The following is a 19,614-nucleotide window of genomic DNA, read 5'->3' as shown; positions in this document are numbered from 1 at the left end:
TATAATATATATACTATATGTACTTAATCGTATATAAACATATTTAAGATAAGTACTTGCAGCTTCTGCACAGCATTGGTAATTGAAACCTGTAGAAAGACTGATCTTCAGATCCCTGTTAAAATGTATGTATGCAAGTTGTATGTATGCAAGTGAGAAGCTAAAAATTCAGAAATTCAAATAAGAACCACCTTAAGTTCTCATTTAAGCCTTAATGATGATGGAACAAGTTACCTGGAAAGATATCTATTTCCTGATTCTTGTTCTAATGTGCTGAAAAATATTTGTTTCCTTCTTCTTTTTCAGAGAGAGTGATGTGGCTGGTATTGATATCAACATGGGATGCCCAAAAGAATACTCTACTAAGGCAAGTGGATTTTGATTACTCTTAAATAAGCTTTTTCTTTCTTGGAGATATGGAATACATGGTCTGTTAAAACAATAAATCTGTTCAGGTGTCACTTAATGAGAAGAAACTAGATGATTACAGTTGCTAAAAATAGCTTTTTGAAATCCTGTCTGCTCCATAAAGTAATGAGAGCAAATTGGTGCCCCGAATTACTGCTTAGTTATTTTGATACAATTCTAGCAAATGTTGCACCAAAGTGTTCACAAATGCTCCTGTATTTTCGATTTTACCACTTTTTCTGTCTTTTATTTCTCTCCCCCCCCTTAATATAACATTACACTTTTGTGCTGGTCTGCTATTAGGCAATTTAATTGAGTTGAAAAATGTGTTTGCCTAGTGTGTAACAGTTTCTGTATATTTTCCCAGGGAGGGATGGGAGCAGCACTGCTATCTGATCCTGACAAAATAGAGTCTGTAAGTATCACCTTGTGGCCTTTGAACTGCTTGGAAAGTATTGTGCACTGTCCTCTACTGGAAGCAAGATTGAGTTGCATAGAAGACAAATTTTTTTGAGCCAATTTTTTCGAGGCCTATATGGTTTTCCATGAATTAAGTAATGTGGATGATACCATCCAGAATGAAAAGGTAATTTGTGAAGCATAAGGTGATGATAGCTGAAAGAAAATAAATTTCAGAGTGGGAATTGAGAGGAAAATATTGAGCAAGCTAGAACTAAATATTGCAAAAATATCTTTCACGGAAATGAGAGGCAGTTGTAAATATGATTGCTAACAGCTTCCCTTCCCCTCTACAACCATTACATTTTGTTCTGATCTTTAGAAGAGTGGGAAACTCGATGCTCAAAAATTTGGAATTGTTCTTTTCAATTGAAGATGTTAATAGGCAGCAAAATCTTAGGCATTAAAATTACTCTTAGCAAACTGCGAGGGATAACTGAACTCATAGCCTGCAAAAGGCAACTGAAACTACAGCTCCAGATCAAGCTTACCATGTGATTAAAAATGATTTGGTTCTCACATTGGAATCTTTAATGAGGCTGACACAGAAAACTTTTAAGATTTGCTTATGGTGCTATTGTAAAAAAATGTAGTGACAATGTTTGAAAATTATGTCATTTTAGTTTGATTTATATCCAAAAAATACAACTTGAAAATACTAAAGAGAGGAGTTTTTTAGATAATTTTCTTGGATGCTGCTGTTTATTTTGAGAAAACACTACTGAGGAAAGGTTTGAGTAGCCAGTGCAAGGTGACAGAAATTGCCAGCTGTTTTAAGTACAAGAACTTGAGTGCAGCTATAACAGCTCATATCTGTATTGGGAACCTAATAAGTGCAGTAACATTAAACAAAATTCAAGTTCATAGGATACACCATCCTGAAAGCATTTATTTGCAGTTCCATCCATTTTATGTAAGAATAACATGCATGATAATATCTGAGAAAAACGGTTGAAAAAGAAGGGTTTTTTCCCAATAGCAGTCAAGATCAGCTTGCTTCCACTCCTTTATTTAGAGACCTATTGGTTACTGTATAGTCATACAGTGATTTAAACGTGTATAGGCCATTACATGGCACTTTTAAGTAAGGTCTGTTGGACTTAAATTCAAGCTGTGAAAAGGAGATTCTTTGCATAGCTTGGTTTTTAAATTATTAGACTAACAACCACTCATTTGCCTGATTGTTCCAAGTTTGTTGTAATGAATAAAATGTGCTTTGTGTTAAGCATGGAATTCAGTTTGCTTTCCTTAAGAAGATTCAATGGTGTAGCTTGAAATTCCCCAAATTTTTTTTCCATTTTGAAGGCTTTCTTATTTTTAAATAAAAATCTCTTTTTAGGGAATACTTACATTTAGTTTTTATGAGAAACTGACAACTGGAATATAAGATGATGGTGAAAACAGCTGCATGAAAATGAAAAACCTTTGCACTTTATTTTGAAATTATTAGTTCACAGGTCACCTCATACTAAAAGCAGTGTTGAAAACTCCAGCAGCAATTAATTGCTCTGTAAATTGAAAAAAGTTGAAATAAAAAAAATGGAAATAAAAATGGCTTAGACTAGAAATAGGTTTTTATATCTGTTGGATAAAATGATATGTTCAATTACAGATTGAATGTGTCTGTCTAGAATGTGAGATTTTTTTATAGAAGAATAGTAAGTAGTGTTACATTGTTCTAATTTCTTTTATCTTCAAGAGAGAAAGGAGGAGAGCTTTAGTAATGTCACTGTTGTGATCACATTTTTGTCTTTTTCTTCCTTTTTCCAGATATTGACTGCCCTTGTTAAAGGAGTTTGTAAACCGGTAACCTGCAAAATCCGCATTTTGCCCTCAGTAAGAACCTAAATCATTATGCTGAAGTGTTAAGTTGTTGTTTATTTTGGTGATTTAATATCAGTTATAATATATGCGTTCTCATATGTTGTCATTTTAGGCCTGTTGTGAAATAGTGCTTGGGGTTATAATTTCTGTTTGGAATGCTGTCCCAGGCTAAAGGGTTATCTGACCCACAAAATGTATAGAGACTGTGATTGTGGGCTTGTCAGATTCCATGATATGCAAGGACACAGAGGCTTTTATCCTCAAAATTTTTCAACTAAGTGATTTTTAAGTCATAGAGATACAAGAGAGTGTAGGACACCACCTCTCGAGCAGCCAGTAGCTGTTGTTAATTCCTATTTTTCAACCAGGGAAGCCAATAGATGATTATTTTCTGGTTTTTCAGACTAATTTTTTTTTTCCAGACTGTTTTTCTGTTCTTGCAGTTAGAACAACCAATGGAGTTACAGATTCTTTCTTGTACAGGATGTTTTCCCTGTTTTCCAGAGTTCATTTACAGCTCATGTAGCTTCCTTACTGGATTTTTTTTTTTGCAGTTGAATTCCCTACATATTTTTAAACCTCCAAGGGATGATGGGCCTTCTCTTTAATAATGACTGATTATTTTGCCACTATTTATTTTATTACCTGCCTAGATACTGCGATTGCATATGACCTGAATAGATACTTTGGTAGATGAATGAACTGTACCTGAACCAGCTATTGTTCAGAAATCATTTACATGTGCACTTAAAAAGGTTAGATGAACAACTGAAGCCTGTGGGAAAAGAATAAAAAACCCCGTCTAAGATGATTTTGGTTCTGAAGTACTGAAGTATTAAATCAGAGAACCGGCACCTCTCCTTTTTATTTTCTACAACTATCCTAGAGCCTCTTCCTTTTTGTTTCAAGCTGTTTCTGCGTAACATGTCATCCATCAGAACAGCAGGTGAGCTGCTCTCTCTGTGTCCATGCCAGCTTGGAGATGTTACATTTTTCAGAAACTGAATCTGCTGTTTTTGGGATGACCTACAGATGTTTCTCCAGATTTTGAAAAGAAAATTTATCTTTTTTTCATTCTCCCTTTCCCCAAAGCTGCATAAGACAGGCTAATGCAGCAGTGTGCCACATTTCTTTCTGCCTTTAAAGAGCATCTTACTTCTTTGAAGATAGACTGGGAGCTTCCCCTTTTTCCCACTGGGTCTTTTGATTCATTGGTCATGTATGAATATCATTAGAATTTTTTAGATACTGGTTAACATTTTTAAGACATATATATCTGAGAGGGATGTTTATAGATGTGTGATTGCATGTTACGTTCATTTCAGAAGGTATCCTCTTACTGAAAAGCATTTTAATTACAATTTACAGGGTAGTCATTAGAGAGGACTTGCTAATCAGATGTTCTATATCATTTTCAAATGACAGTCCATAAACTTACTGGAAAATATTCTTCTGCCACAGAGTATTATGTTACCTGATTTGAGAAAGTTTGCAATCTATGGTTTCAAGGAGGCATTGAAAATGGATTCTTATTTTTGGCGTAGTACGTAGTTCTTAAATTGAAGTATATATTAAATGGTTATGCGTGTTGGGTGTTATTGATGAAATACAGGAATCACATTCCTCTTGAGGAAAGAAAAGACTTCCAGCATTTGTCTGTACAATAATTGCATGATGGTTATTCCTTTGGCTTTGAATTAAAATCTTGTCATTCTGTCTTATCCCTCAGGTTGAAGATACTGTGAATCTGGTGAAGAGAATAGAAAAAACTGGTATTGCTGCCATTGCAGTCCATGGGAGGTAAATTGATTTTAGGCAAGAAATACTTAGATTTTTTAGTTTGTTGATGAACAGAGCACAATATGATATGACTAGAGTATTCTCTACATGCTAGATGTAGTACATGGTTCTGATTTCAACCGTTAACTGAACTGGTGTTGTAGAAAATCAGGCCACCAATTAGGGAATTGTACTGCTTGCTGCTGTTTTCTGAAAATTTTTGTCTCAAAGACCAAATAAACCTAAAATTATCTGCATACTCTGTATCTAAAAAATGCTGCTTATCTGGATATGGAATTACAGTAACAATGTCTTAAAATGTGTTTGATAGGAAATAATTTTGCATTTAAAGAAACAGCAGAAAATTATATCGAATATATGAAATAAATAAGTGGAAACAAATATATCCCAATACTCCTTGTGTCATGTCTGCTGTGATTTAGAGATCTACAAATTCCACAGGAAATCTTTGGTCTTGTCTTTCTTTTGTTTGTTGGACAGAAATAAGGAGGAGAGGCCTCAGCACCCTGTGCACTGTGATGTGATCAAGGCCATATGTGAAGCCGTCTCCATTCCAGTAATAGCAAAGTAAGTTGGACAAAGTAGCTCGTTATGTCCAGATGCTGGAAAAAGATCCGTGATTAATTAAAACAGTGTTGTTAATTTTTAGTGGAGGATCTCATGACTTCATCAAAGAATATATGGACATAGAGACCTTCCAGAAAGCAACAGCTGCCTCATCAGTAATGATAGCTCGTGCTGCCATGTGGAACCCATCTATCTTCAGAAAGGAGGGGTTTTTCCCCTTGAAGGATGTCATGCAAGATTACCTTAAATATGTACGAGTTTTTTTAAGATCTCACTTGTTAAAATTGTTTAGAATTGTTAATCCAAATCTTCCTGGAGTGTCTTAACTCCTTGTCATTTCAAAGACTTAGTTTGGGGATGTTTTAACTTAATGCATATGACATGAGTCTTTCAGATCAACCACTGCTTCTTCTGTTTGACTTTGTTCAGAAAACAAAAGTTCAGAAATCTGTATTCAGTTTTTCTTGATCATTCTTTTCTTCTGTACCATGCTTTTTAGCCCTAGTTTCTTGGGAACATTTATGACATTTACAAGGCTATCTAAAAATGTCTAGAAATTTAAGAAGAATATGTAGACCAGCTCTTTTGAAGTTACAAATGTACAAATTGAACAGATTATTATATACAGCATACAGTATTGAACAGAAAAGTGAAGGAATATGAAATAGTTTCTGCTAGATTCATTTTTAGAAATTAATTACTTTTCACAAATATTGTCAATAATTATTCACAGCAAGGAAGCAAAGGGAATGATTTGCCAATAAAGTAATGCTGTATTGTAGTACTGTAGCTCTCTTAGCTGAGTCACCTGGTATATAAAGTTTTATCTGTTATTCAAAAGACACTATTTTAAGGATGTAATAGGAAATTAATCAGAAATCTGTAGCTTCGATCATGTCATTAATTCAAAATAATTTGGTTTTTAAAAATTCGAACTTGCCATTTACCAGTTACTTACTAAAATAACAGTGCATTGCTAGTTGGTGACGTAAACTGGTCAACTCTTTCTTCACGAGTATATGAATAAGTTGAATTTTTGTTCATGAAGTCATGCCAAAATAATCAGATTATAGTCACATTCATAGTGGTGTTGAATATGTTATCGAGGAAACTGCACTGTGATTTGCCTTTCAAAAATGATTTTGAAAGTTATCAAGAGACATAAGCACAACATAAGATAAATTTGTTAGGTGTGTTTTTAAATGCTTTGTGTCTCTCCTTCAGGCAGTGAGATACGATAATCACTATACCAACACAAAATACTGTTTGTGTCAGATGTTAAGAGAACAGTTGGAAACTGCTCAGGGTAAGAAGCTACATGCTGCACAGTCCACACAGGAGATCTGGTAAGCTTGTGCTTCAAACACAGGAATTATACTCTCTGTTAAACTTGCACATCACTTCTCTGTCTGTAGCACTGCCTGGCATTTCATACCTTCAGAAGTTGCAAACCCCCTAAAAATGTACAAACAAAAAAAATCCAGTTAGTAAGATGTGAAATAACACAGTAAATTTTCCAGGTTTCCTTCATACTCAGATTTTAAATCTTTTTAACCCTGAAATATTCAACTAATTTCAACTAAAATACTAATTTGATTGGTGCTTCATTGAGTGACAGGCATTTATTCAATATTTACATTAACTGATCAAGAAAAGTTTCAGCATTCTCTAGTGTCAGTCTGGAGGTTAATAGTGTGGAGCTTGTCTCCTTCCAAGGATATTTATTGGTTTTAATTTTGCCTCTTGCATGTGGGGTTTTTAATGTTACTGGAATATTTACAGCCACATGTTTATTTTAAATGAACACTTAGAGATAAACTCAAAATAATGTATGAGGGTTGTCTGTGTGGTACTTCAAGGTATTTCTTTTGTGCTGCTTTTCATACCTGGAATATATTAATGAATAATGACAGCTTTTTTGAGGAAATATAGTAGCTTTAATGAATCTTGTCATCCTGGACATCTGAAACAGTCTGGATGAAATTTCTCAAAGGGGAGAACAGAAAAGGAAGAAGGAAAACTTTGTGAGAAACCATAAAATAAGCATGGAATTTAAGAATTCACACAGAATTAGGGGAATTCAGGTTTGGAACCATCCCAAACTGAACCATCCCAAAATAAAGGTCTGAGCTTGCATGTGTGATATCCATGTAGTGTGATATAATTTTACTTCTGATGGAATGGAGGGGAAGAGACTCCTTGTTCTTGTAAACAGTCTGAAACTGTTTGATATCTTATGTGTATGAAAATGGATAGAAGTGTTGAAAGCTTGAAATATTTTGTAAACGAATTTATTGTTTTCTCACAAGCCCCCGTCAACATTCTCTTCATGTTCAAAATTAGTGGAAATGACTGCAATCTTTTTGCCAGTTTATTGCCTTTTACCAGTTTTGGCTTTCTATAAATACTTCTGTCCGTGATTATTACATTTCAATACAATGAAGGGAATTTGTATTTCATAGATAAAAGGAGCTATCCTCCCTTAGTCATAAAGGAGCAGTGGAATCCAGGAACAACTTTTAAACTTTGCAAGTTACTTTTCACTTTGGCAATGTAAAGAGTTGAAAACTTTTTAATATGGTAACACACTATCTATTTTGATTGTAGATTTCCAATTTGAAAAAAAGATAGATAATATAGATTGAAACTGAAACAATCTTTTACAACTTCACATAATTCCTAGCCAACAGGGTGGTGCATGAACAGTAGTTCATAGTATGTAAAGAAAAGAAATTGTAGAGTGAGAGTCAAGCCTTTAAACAGGTAATTAGAAGTGTCACAGTTTATACACATAAACACTGGATAGAGATCTAGTGTAAAACTTTTGGGTTTATGTGCTGTGCCTGACAATTCTTTAGGAGCTTCCAAAATTGAACTTTGTCAGGTTTTGTACATGTAAGGCAATACCAACTTCAAACTTGGCTTAAGCAGTGTGCATGAGAGGGGGACAGACACTTGAAAATTTTTGAAACTGCTTTCTGTCAACAGACTCGGTCCTTTAAGCCCTGTTCTGAATTGCCTGCTTCATGTCCAGGTAACTGAAGAGCATTCTGTTAGTTAAAATGCACCTGTGCATCTTCAGACAAAAATGGTACTCTCTCCTGGTGGTGAGGGCACGTTACAGCCATGCGAGGTTTAACCTCAGTACTGAATGCAAGAGAATAGGGGCTGCATTTTGGACTAAACATTTACATACCAGTACATAATAAATTGCCTTCTCTTAGAAGTGTAAGATAACATTGTTCAACTTCTTTGCTTTTCCTCTTGGAGCGTTGGAGATGGCTTTGTGGCCAGTGTTCATTTTACCATTGAACAGCCCCGTACCAAAGAGGATTCTCATAACAGTCAGAAAGTAAAAGTTTTCTTGTGCTGCAGGTTTTATTGCTGTTATTATCTGCAGAAAATTAATAGTCTCAGTTTTACAGAGTAGATCCAGCTTGCCCTGGATCTGAAATTTAAAAGGACTTGAGAATCCTACCTTTGACTCAAATCCTGACGGCTTCCTCCCTTATATTTACACTTGTGAATAATATTCTGATGCCAGAAAATCTGAGATTTTGAGGGTTTGGGATGTTATAGTGTTTATTGCTTATGGTATTTTTAAATACTATAATTAGAAAAAGCATCTCTTTCTTACTTCTTGCTCATATTGCCCTTGTGGAGCTGATCCACCAGGAGTCACACGGAGATGTTTTTTGCCAATTCATCCACCTGCAAGTTACTGATTGAGCTAATAACTTGGACATTGCAAGACCTGTATTTCCGATTGATTCTGCCTGGACTTTCAGGCTGCAAATTGCATATGTAGTGCTGGTATCACAACAGTGTCTGATAAGAATTGAAAGAGAAACTATATAATGTCACTTTGCAGAATATAGCCACGCTTTCATTTGATTCTCCATACACATATACTCTCTTTAATCACAATTGATTTCTGTATTTATTTTTCTCTACCATAATGTGATACAAAAATTCATAAACCGATCTCTAATATGAAGGAATTCTGTTTGAACAGTGAAGTCTTTGAAATGGGTGACTTCTATGAAGAAACAAGAGCTATTTTTGAAGAAAAGAAAATGTCTTTAGAAACTGAGACACAAGATGAAGATGACCAAGTAGATGATCCAGATGTAATAAAAATGGCTGTTAGATTTGACAAGTAAGCACACAAATTAAGTTTTTCACTATCTTGCATCTGTGAGTAGCAACTGTGAGTTTGACAGTGCCTGACAGTTTTTGAAAATAATTATTTGCAAACCAGCACTTACCGAGTGAGTTTTTATGAGGCAATACGTGTACATCATTACATAATCATCACTCTTCCTGTGCAATTTGTCTGTTGTAAGATGTTCTTTAGTTCCAGGCTTACTGTTACTTGAGTTATCTAATGAGGAAGCAGCATTTTTCTCATAATTTGAGCTGTAAAGTTAAACCTCAAATAACTGGTAGAAGTAATATAATAAGCAGCACTGTCTGTTTTAAAATAGAACTTTGTGCACAGTTGTTGACCACAAATTTTTGTGTCTAGGCGAGAATATCCACCACAGATTACTCCAAAAATGTATCTTCTGGAATGGTGTAGGAAAGAAAAGCATCCTCAGCCTGTTTATGAAACTGTGAGTCAATGAAGAAACTCTTTCAAAACTTCCTCTGCCTTGTCTATGAAATTAGGTATTTTAGGACTCAAGGTAGTGAGGAAATTCTACTTCCCAGTCTGGCATAGCTCCTTGAGGAAGCAGCTTCAGAAATGTTAACACTCATAGGTATGAAAATAGTAGCTTATTTTATTTGAAAATAAAAAAAGTCAGACCTTCCATCTGGTTTTGATTCACATGTGAAAGAAGTTGCTGTAACTACAGGTCATTATGTAGAAGCTGATGACTGACTTTCTTTTACTACTTCTGTGAAGTAAAGAATTTAGACTTGGAATGTTTTCTCTGTTGTTGCACATGGTTATGGGTAGGAACTGTATGGGACAGGAGCAACTTTTTTGTTAGATGAAGGCATTATTTGATTATTTTTTATTTTTGCAAAGCAAAATACTTGCAGTTTGGACAATTTCTTCTTATATTTTACTGTTAAATATGTAAGGTTAAATTTGTGGTGTGAATTACAGTAATTTTAAAGCTGTTACTTGTTGTTCTTGTCTCTACACTTATCAAAGAATCTTGATGATGTTGTTTCTTCTGTAAATGACATGACTGCTTTTTGATACCCCCCCTCCCTTTTAATTTTTTTTTCCCACAGGTTCAAAGACCATTGGATAGGTTATTCTGTTCAGTAGTGACAGTAGCTGAGCGAAAATACCGATCAACTCTATGGTAAGCTGTCCTTAATGGTTTTTCCAGCTGGATTTTTGTTTTTGAAATGTTGCTTAAAATACTTGCAATATTAAGAAACTTGCATTAAAAGGGCACTCCGGTCTATTCCAGTTGACTTTGATATAGGTCAACTAAAAACTATGTTCTAAAGCTACCTCTAGGAGGGAGAAAGGTTTAAAAATTTCTGAGAATTGACTGTGACGAGAGGAAGTAAGCATTAGTGTAATCAAGTAAATGGTTACCGATTTTAATTCACTTTGTGTGTTAGTCCACAAGTTCTATTGGAAGGGGTGCAAATAGGTGACACAGTTCAGTTCTGTATGTGTTGAGTTCAGAAACTAACCAAAGGAGGCAGAGGGGAATGTTTAGGGGGAAGTGTCTTCAACCACCACAGCAGATCCGTTCCCAAAAAGAAATCAGGATTAAGTGTCTACACATAGTGAAGGAGAGGACAGTGCAGTGGCTTCTTGGGGATCACAGTTCATTAGCAGTTACATCCAGGGCTGCTCTAATGTTTCACAATGCTATCCTGTACAATCATCCATTAATACTGGAGTTGACTTGAGGTATTTACACCTAAGGTGATCTTGATTTAACTGCACATTGAACATTTTAAAGAGGACAAACGCACACAACAATTGCTGCCTTGCAACCTTTCTATTCAGAGACTTTAGGAAGTTAAGCTCAGCTGATATGAAACTTTGAGAAGAAAATGTTTTCAAATACTGAATCTCACAAATGGGTGATCTGCAGAAATGATAGAATTTTTATTATTACGGGACAGTTCCTACTTTTGTCAGCGTCAATGAACTTGTTCGCCTGCCACAGTATATTTAAACCTGAGTCTCTTTCAAGAAAAGTGATCCTTCATAACCCAGTTAGTTTTGTTTAGTGATCAGATTTGTAAAAGTTAACTTTCTGAGGATTGTGACCACTTGGGCCAAACACACATTGACTTTGTACCTTTGAAATGGAGAGTGTTTGAGGCACAAGACCTGATAGAAACAAATTTTCAAGGAATATTACATCAGGAGTGATGCATCAACACTTGACACCTAGCAAGATTCAAATAATTTCTGGAACTGACCTATTTTGTTCTTCTGCTATGAGATGACTACAAATGCTCTTTGTTTATGATGTTGCATCAGAGACAGGAAATTCTCTTGGCAGTGTAGAGACTTCAGTTTCTTCTTTTACCTGTGCTCTGTCTGCTTGCTCTTCAGGGACAAGTCCAAGAAACTAGCAGAACAGGCTGCAGCTATTGTCTGTCTGAGAACATTGGGTGTTCCAGAGGGAAAGCTGTGTGAGGGAGAAAATCACCTGATTAACAAACGCAAGAAGGAAGACCAGGAGCGCTTGAATAACAAAGACCATGGAGAAGATCTTGCTGAACCTTCCCATAAAAAAGCTAATTTTATTGAAGAAACTTCTGACAGGAATGTGCCTAAGATGCCACGATAGCATGGAAATTAGAGGTTTCATGCCTATGCAGCTACAAATTATCTCCTATTTGTATATCTTGTTGTTCACATTTCATTTGGATTTTCTCAGAGACAGATGAATTCCCCAGGTATGAGAAATGCCAATGGGACGTTTACTGTTCACCACTCACTATGTCCCTATGGTGCCTTTCAGACAGGATAAATTAGGAACTTGATTTTAAAGAACAGGGAGAAGATTATCCCTGTTAATAAATTTTTTTCAAATATCAGGTATTTTCAAAGCAATTTTGTCATTGGTTTTATTACTTGTTTTTAAGAAATCTATGGTGTGCTGGTAAGTGATGTATTAATATTAATATATCATCTATAAGCAGATGGATTCCTTATGCAACTATGTAGTTAGAAAAATTAATGTAGGAAAATTATGAGTTTTATGCGTGCCTTGCAAGCTTTGTTTACGCCCATCAGGTATCAAGAAAAAGTTTTTGCAGAGAGAAGGACTTAACAATTGTAACACTAAGCATTAAAATAACATTCTTCTTTCATAGTTTCAACTACATTTTTCTCTTCAGAAACATGACAATAGAATTAACCATCCTTTCCTGGTCTTAGGTATTACAATTATGTCTTTCCAGTGGGGAATTGAAGCCAGTCTGGTAGCCATGAATTTGTTGAATGAAGGCACTTTCAGATGTTTTATTCTTTTGAACTTGAACGTCCTCATAAATGTCTGCAAGTATATTACTTGCAATAATGGGAATCCAAATATGGCCTTTTATGTTCCTGAAATGTGACCTTGTTTGTCTCAGTAATTAGCTGTTGGTGATGCTGGTGGTCTCAATCAAAGATACATGTTCTCTTCTTCATTTTCTATCATCACAACTTCCTATTAAAGTAAACTATAAGTACATGCCATATGCCAAGAGAGGATACAGACCCAGTCTGATTCACAGCAATCCAGCTGAGCTTGTCTTATTTTGATTAGAGTTCCGAATCCCCAAAAGAATGCCGAAAGAATTCAGGGATTTCATTTACTAACGGTTTATTTAAACAGTGGTTTAATTTCCCTTAACAGCTGAGGGATCGTGAGATTATCAGTTCTGTTCTGAAAACAAAATGACAGGAATATATCATGCCAGGATCTCTAAAGTACTTTGTATAAAAATGTACAAAATATAATTCATTTGGATGTTGTTCAGAAATACTCTTCCTATATAAAATTTTGAATCTTTTCCTCAAGTGATAGTGCTGACACTAAACCATTCTTTGAAAAAGGAAGAACGGTATCTCACCAGTTCAGAGCTGTGAAATTAAAAATTGTGTATTCAGAGATAAAATGTCTGCTGTTCACATCAGAGTAATGTATAGTAAATATATGCAGTCTAAGAAGAAAGCTTTTCATGTTCATTTTGGACATTGCAGTAAGTGCAGTTAAATACACTTACATTTGATATAACTTAAGTGCTACTCCAAAGCAGCAAAAGCATTTGCAGTATTAATCAGAAATTTCAGAAGTAGCAATTTTTCTATTGTGAGTTCTATCTGAGTATCTTGTTTTTGTCAGAACTGTTTGGGGCCATCAAAATAGAGAAAAAGTAGTTGTTAGGTCCTGTTAGCAGTGTGACTTGCAAGGTCTAATCTAATAGAATCATAGAATGTTTGGGTGTAGAAAGGACCTCTGAAGATCATCTGGTCCAAACCCCATGCTCAAAGAAGAGTGAACTGGAGCAAGTTTCCCTGCACTGTGTCTAGCTGGGTTTCATGCATTTTCCAGGACTGAGATTCCACAACCTCTCTTGGCAACCTGTTCTGGTGTTTGAGCACCCTTATGATAAACAAAAGTGGGGGTTCTTTTTCTTCTTCTGGATAGAATATCCTTTATTTCAATTTGTGCCCACTGCCTCTTGTCCTGTCACTTAGAAGAATCTGGCTTTGTCTCTTGTCATCACTGGCTGTCTAAAATGCAAATTGAATCTTTGGATATTATAGGTGATGGTGTCTAAATACAGTGTAGACTTGTATGGCAGCAATTACTGTGGATTGGTGGAAGTTAAAATGGACTGGGAGCTAAGGCCCTCAGTACTTGTACCTTTTTTTTTCTCCTCATATTTTGTCACATGATGCAAATACTCATCCTCCTGCCTCCTTAGTGAGGTACAGCCTACGTAGACTTTTTGTATTGTTTCCTTCCAGCAAGTGACTTAATGCAGTTCAGAGCACAGGATTATGGCGAGAGCCAGGTGTTCCAGTGGTGCTTGAGAATGTGGAAATCTTTGGTTTATTTGAACAGCTGAGCAGATTTCTGCAGCATGCTGTCAAAAATTCACATGAAACTGTAGTTGAAGTTTGATACCTAAACAAAGGTTGTATGAGCACCCAGCATGTAGGTGCTTTACCGGCAAAGCGTGGTTTGGTTGATGGAGAGAGCTGGGTAACACTGGCTATGTAGTTCACTATGAGCTGAAACAAATGCTGTGTTAACACAAGTCTGCAAAGTGTATATATTGTATTTATATTAAATCAAATGGGTGCTAAAATCTGAGAGGATGTTTCTGTTTTCTGATAAGTGCATGTTTCCAAATCCTTCCTGAAATTATTACGTGGTTGCCAATGTGTAGCTCACTGCACTGGTTGTACACATTAATGGAGTTGTCTGTGCTGTAGTTATGGATAGGACAAACAGAGCCTGTAAAAGTGAGAGTGAGGAGTCACTCTGTTGGGATGAGCTTTCAATGCTAAATATAAAAGGACTGTAAATTCTGGTGAGTGGCTAGAAAGCATAACATGCTCGACACTCTTTATGGATCTCAAAAAGAACCAAAGAAAAGTTGCAATTGCATATATGTCTATGTGCATGTCAGAATGTTGTGATTTAATGACTTTCTGTTACATACTTTCATTCCTCTTAAATCTGTTACAACTAATGTGTGATGATCTATCCTACTTCGATAATTCAATTCACCCTAACCAGATAGAATAATTGTATTTATCATGTATGTTCCCTTTTCAGCACTGATTTGAAAGTAATTACTTCAGTGACCAGTGCTTTTCTTCTAGAAATTGTTCTATTCACATTACTTTTAAAGAGCAAACCACACTGGTGACTCTGTATTAGTTTCTCCCGTGCTTCTGTTCTCTGCTGTACTTACCGTAAACAGAAGATGGCAGGTTTTTTTTTTTCCTTCCCAAAAATATGCTGACTTCTGCAGTATTTAGTGATCCAGCCATTGCACTTCTGCATTCTTGCATAGGGTGGCAATTGAGACCACAGTTGGGTTGGAGGATATTTAGCCTCACTTTTCAGAATTTTTTTCTCAGTTTTAATGTGGTGTGAATATGGTACTTGGTCAATACTGATCAGAGCTGTGCTCTATTTTAAGTATTTGCTTAGTGAAAATGTTTCACTATTAATCGTATGGAACTCAGTGACGCAACTGGTTTCTTCTTTCCCAGGGCCACTGTCAGTGAACAAAAAAGCAGTTTTATTTTTTACTTGATATTGATGCTGCAGAAAGTATTTGTAATGATACCTGCCAAAGTATGGTCTGTGGTTGTTGACAGAACTGTAGCTTGCCCTCCCTTTAGCCTACATGTTCTCTGATTACTAGAAACCTGAATGGGAACACAGAGATATTTTTACTAGCCTTTAGCGTGGATGTACTCACTGTGGGGCTACCTCCAGGGCCTTGCTGGTTGGAATGCTTTTTGGAATGTCCTGGGCTCTGAGCCCAACCCTGCCCTGGAATGTGAGGTTAAATGTTGGCGGTTCAAATACAGAGTTTGAATATCAAAATCCTAGAGTTCCCCAGTACTGCAGTTTCAGAAACTGGCAAGTGAACCACATGTCAGCTCAGCTGCTCGCTGATTCAAAGGATGAGCATGCCTTGGGCTGCTGGGGAAGGAGGGGGAGGTAGGACGTTGTTTGGTTTGGTTTGGTTTTTACTTGCCCGTTATGACCCGCAGAAAACATTCTTTTCGAACATGTCAACTGGCAAGATTGCAAGGAGGTCCCAAACAGGTGTTAGCTAGAAAAACATCTTAATTCACAAAAGCATTTTATTCCTACTTCTTTAATCAAACCTAGGAGCTCAGCATAATGGGAACTGTTGCTTTATTAAACTAGAATCTGCTTATATTTGGACTCTGAGTCAAGATGTGATGTCAGTGAGATGGCCTGGAAGGCTTAAGTTCCATCTGTACCACAGTGCAGGAGGCCAATGTTTGAGGCTTTTACTCAGAGTTGCTGATGACAAAGCTGATGAAAAACATTAAACGCTAAACATGAAAAGTAAGTCTTTGGTGAGGAGGGAGTGCCTTGTGTATTGTTAAACAACAGTTGCCTAGGTCAGTTAAGGAGAAGAATTGCTGAGCTCCAGAGGGAGTCTAGTTCAGTCATCCGTGCTCAAAGGAGCACTAACCTCAGTGGCTTTTATGAGAGAGGCTTAAAAATATACATCACTTGTGGTGTTCACTTAGCTCCCACTTGAAACTGTTGCAGGAGTTAATGTGAATCTGCTGTTAAATATCTATTAGTTAAATAAATAAATAAATACTTTTCCCTTGCCCTGGCATGGTGGAAGAGTCTCTGTTTTTCATTTTTAGAAAATTATTGTCTGAGAGAGATCCTCTTGTGAGAGTTTACAGAGTAAAGAGAGAGTTTACAGAGTTTAGAGAGTAGTACAAATCTGACACTTTACTCATTTTAACTTATTTTTCCTTGATAAGCTCCATACATTTTTTAATGCTTATGTCATTGTGAAAAATGAAATTAATATAATCTATGTATAAGAGTGAACATGGATTTTTTTATTAGTATTCTATTGCATAGAGCTGACAGAACTGGATTTGAATACAGATCTTCAACTTTTTAGCTATTTTAAAACTGTATAAACATGCTACCTTTCCTAGTCCTGTTTTCCGTTGCTTTGCAAACTTATCTATGCAGTGTTAGGCTGCTGCATGTGCCATGCATGCCCGTGTACTTGCCACTGTCTGTGCACAGGTGTCAGCAAGGATTGTTAGCAGTTGGTCAGAGAGCTTTATGTCAGACTTCTTAAACAGAAACTGATAAAGTGGTTTCCCTCATTGTGGTCTGAGAAAAGTGAGAGTTACAAAGATATTAAAATAAAAGCTAGTACATTTTTACCTTTTTTAATTTCCAGTGTTGGAAAAGATTATCTTTTTGAGGTAAAAAAAAAAAATCAGGCTCTAATCATATTTCGTTGGGAAGCTTCTTGGTGACTTACATGGTTTGATTCAGTGTATGCTTATTTACTTAGAAAATTAGCTACTGTATTTTTCTTTAAGTTTCTCTGGTAGCAAAAACTTTGTTGTTGTTGTAGTTTACTGTTTTATTAGCTCTCTGAATCGTTATAAAATTTAAGGTGAATTTCCTGGCCATCTGCATATCTTTTCTAGTTACATACTCATATAGAAATCTCAGGCAACAAAAAATTTAATAGCTGAAACCATTGTCATTGTTTTCTTCTGAGCCGAAATAGAGCCAAATCCTGGACATCAGGCAGAACATAAGTAAACATGTCTAAGAAGTGGTACCTATATGAACCACAAAACCCATGAGATCTGAAGATCACTATGAGACAGTTTCACTCAAGCAGAACTGTGCATTTATTTCCCCTGTATGGCATACAAAAGGGGTTTTTGTAAGGATTTGGGTTTTTTTCAGAAGTTAATTGAACATTCGGTGTTCAGATCCTTAGATGGGAATGAATGGAAGATGGAGTGTTCACAAGGGCATCAGAATGATATGATTTCAGAGAGGTGGAATATTGAGACTGCAGGATTAAGCCAGTAAATCACTGTACAGTTAGTTACAGATGCCTACCTATCATATAAGTAGCATGGTAATTCTAGTTTACTGTGTCGCCCTGTGACATTCTCTTATTACAACTAATAGCAGCTTTCATATTTTGTTCTGCTTGAACATGGAAAACAGTTGTAGTTCTTAAAAAGTTTATAGCCTCTAGGCTACAGAAATATTGCATTGTGAATACTGAATTAATAGTGATTTAATAAATTACCTTCTCTCCCATTAAGTTTTATCAACATGGCAAATGTTGCAGTGTAGGCTGTAAAATCAGTTTGGTCACTAGTATGGGTGACGTGCAAGACTAGGCAGCATGAGTTGAGAATGTGCATGTCCTATAATGACAGCAATGCTGGGTTAAGGGATAAATAGAGAGGAAAAAAAAAGAAAACTAGTCACTAATGTCTTCCTGTACAGTAGTACTGGCACAGCACTTTACCTGTAGATTCAGCATTTACCCATTTTCATGTTCATATTCAGTATTGTAACTCTTGGGAGTCTGTAGGAGGATTCTCAATTCTTTGTTAGAGACAAAATATGTAACACAGCATTTATTTAAAATGATGCCTTACGCCACAGAAGCAAACACAGCTCAAAGTATGACAGCGGATAGAGTTTCCATTTAATTTTATAGAGAAACGCACTGAAGACAAACAGATTTGATCCACCTCCACTTTGTTATTTTCTTCATACTTCCTAATTAAAAAAAAAAAAATGGTAATTTAGATGAAGAGGAGATTTTTCAGAAAGGGTTGATGTCTTGTCATGAAAGGAAGAGCTAACCTCATCCTGTTAGAAAACCTCACATCTTCACCTCTCACCGCCTCGTTCCCATTGTGTACTATTTTCCTCTCAGCCCAGCCTGTGAATTCACTGGATCACCTGTTCGGAGAGAACATTTCACCCACACAGTTCACTCTTCTCACTTCCCCTGTACTTTAGAACCCCACATGCACACTGCCATTGTACTGACATGGATCCTAAACTCACAGAAAACAACTAACTCTATTTCTTCTTGCATTGCTCTAGCAGTCTGCACTCACAATAATACCTATGCAGATAGTAAGGATGTTTTAAATAAAGTAGAATGAGCTGCTGGGTACATTCCAGTTCTTAGCATGAAACATCCTGTTGACAACCTCAGCACAAACACCAGTGGCAGAAAAAGAAGAGGGCAATTAAAATACTTTTTAGTCCTTTCAAGTACAGTATCTCCAGATCAAGACTTGGGGTCAGTGATAAGGGCATCTGTGGAGTTCGTACTGTTACTGTTTGTGATGTAGCTGATCTCGTAAAATTTTCATTCTTTGACATTTCTATGCAAATTATCACAGAAATTAGTGTGATGAGAAGATCCCAACCAATACATGCAATTATCTGTTATGCTTCCTTGTGATTGAAGAAATGGAACTGGGAAATGTCTGGCATATTTCTATCCAGTATACTTCCCATTTATTGACTGCTTGGTATTTTGCAGACAAGTTGATAAGCTTTGCATAACTATTAAATTTATTCTGTTAATTTGTATAGATTATTTAATGAACAATATACAGTATTGAGCTCTGTCAACAACTTGAAATACACCCCCAGTGCATGGTGAACTGCTGTAGTTTAACATAAAACTAGCATCAAGAGGATCTTCCTTGATAAGTGAGGAAGTGGCATGATCTGTCATTAGTTTCCTTCTAACGAGAAACAGGTATCTTCAACCACATCTTTAGACTCCCACGCTACTGTGGAGATCAAGATGTTAAGCTTGGTTTATTTTAAAGGTCATCCCATGAGATCTCACACACAATTTCGAAGCTATAAACAAAACATAACTCCACAAAAGGAAAATGCAGATTATCAAAAGTGAGTGAAACTTAACACAGTGTCTAAAAATAGATTCTGGCATTACATTTCTGACTAACATCAGCAGTTATGCACAGGTTTGGGGTTTTTTGGTTGATCCGGATGAAATTCA

The 19,614-nt window shown here is 36.1% G+C and overlaps 1 protein-coding gene across 6 annotated transcripts in view; it reads left to right on the top strand.

Annotated features, from left to right (window-relative positions):
• Nucleotides 1-19,614, top strand: part of DUS2 (dihydrouridine synthase 2) — a 37,825-nt gene that overhangs the window by 5,171 nt on the left and 13,040 nt on the right. For 4 of the 6 annotated variants that reach the window (XM_051771204.1, XM_051771199.1, XM_051771203.1 and 1 more), the window contains exons 6-16: nucleotides 307-367; nucleotides 776-823; nucleotides 2,638-2,703; nucleotides 4,421-4,491; nucleotides 4,972-5,058; nucleotides 5,141-5,309; nucleotides 6,283-6,404; nucleotides 9,074-9,217; nucleotides 9,587-9,674; nucleotides 10,306-10,379; nucleotides 11,603-12,106. In XM_051771204.1, the coding sequence (XP_051627164.1) occupies nucleotides 307-367; nucleotides 776-823; nucleotides 2,638-2,703; nucleotides 4,421-4,491; nucleotides 4,972-5,058; nucleotides 5,141-5,309; nucleotides 6,283-6,404; nucleotides 9,074-9,217; nucleotides 9,587-9,674; nucleotides 10,306-10,379; nucleotides 11,603-11,840 (1,168 nt within the window). In that variant the 3' untranslated portion in view covers nucleotides 11,841-12,106. Of the gene's footprint in view, nucleotides 1-306; nucleotides 372-775; nucleotides 824-2,637; nucleotides 2,704-4,420; nucleotides 4,492-4,971; nucleotides 5,059-5,140; nucleotides 5,310-6,282; nucleotides 6,405-9,073; nucleotides 9,218-9,586; nucleotides 9,675-10,305; nucleotides 10,380-11,602; nucleotides 12,107-19,614 lie in introns of those variants that run through there. The other 2 variants (XM_051771200.1, XM_051771202.1) reach the window with 2 other exon arrangements.

Source organism: Manacus candei, unplaced genomic scaffold, assembly GCF_025592945.1.
Source record: "Manacus candei isolate 608988 ecotype Guabito, Panama unplaced genomic scaffold, ASM2559294v1 h1tg000131l, whole genome shotgun sequence".
Lineage (NCBI taxonomy): Eukaryota > Metazoa > Chordata > Aves > Passeriformes > Pipridae > Manacus > Manacus candei.
Note: the sequence above shows the minus strand (reverse complement) of the source record. Positions and strands in the feature narration are given on the sequence as shown.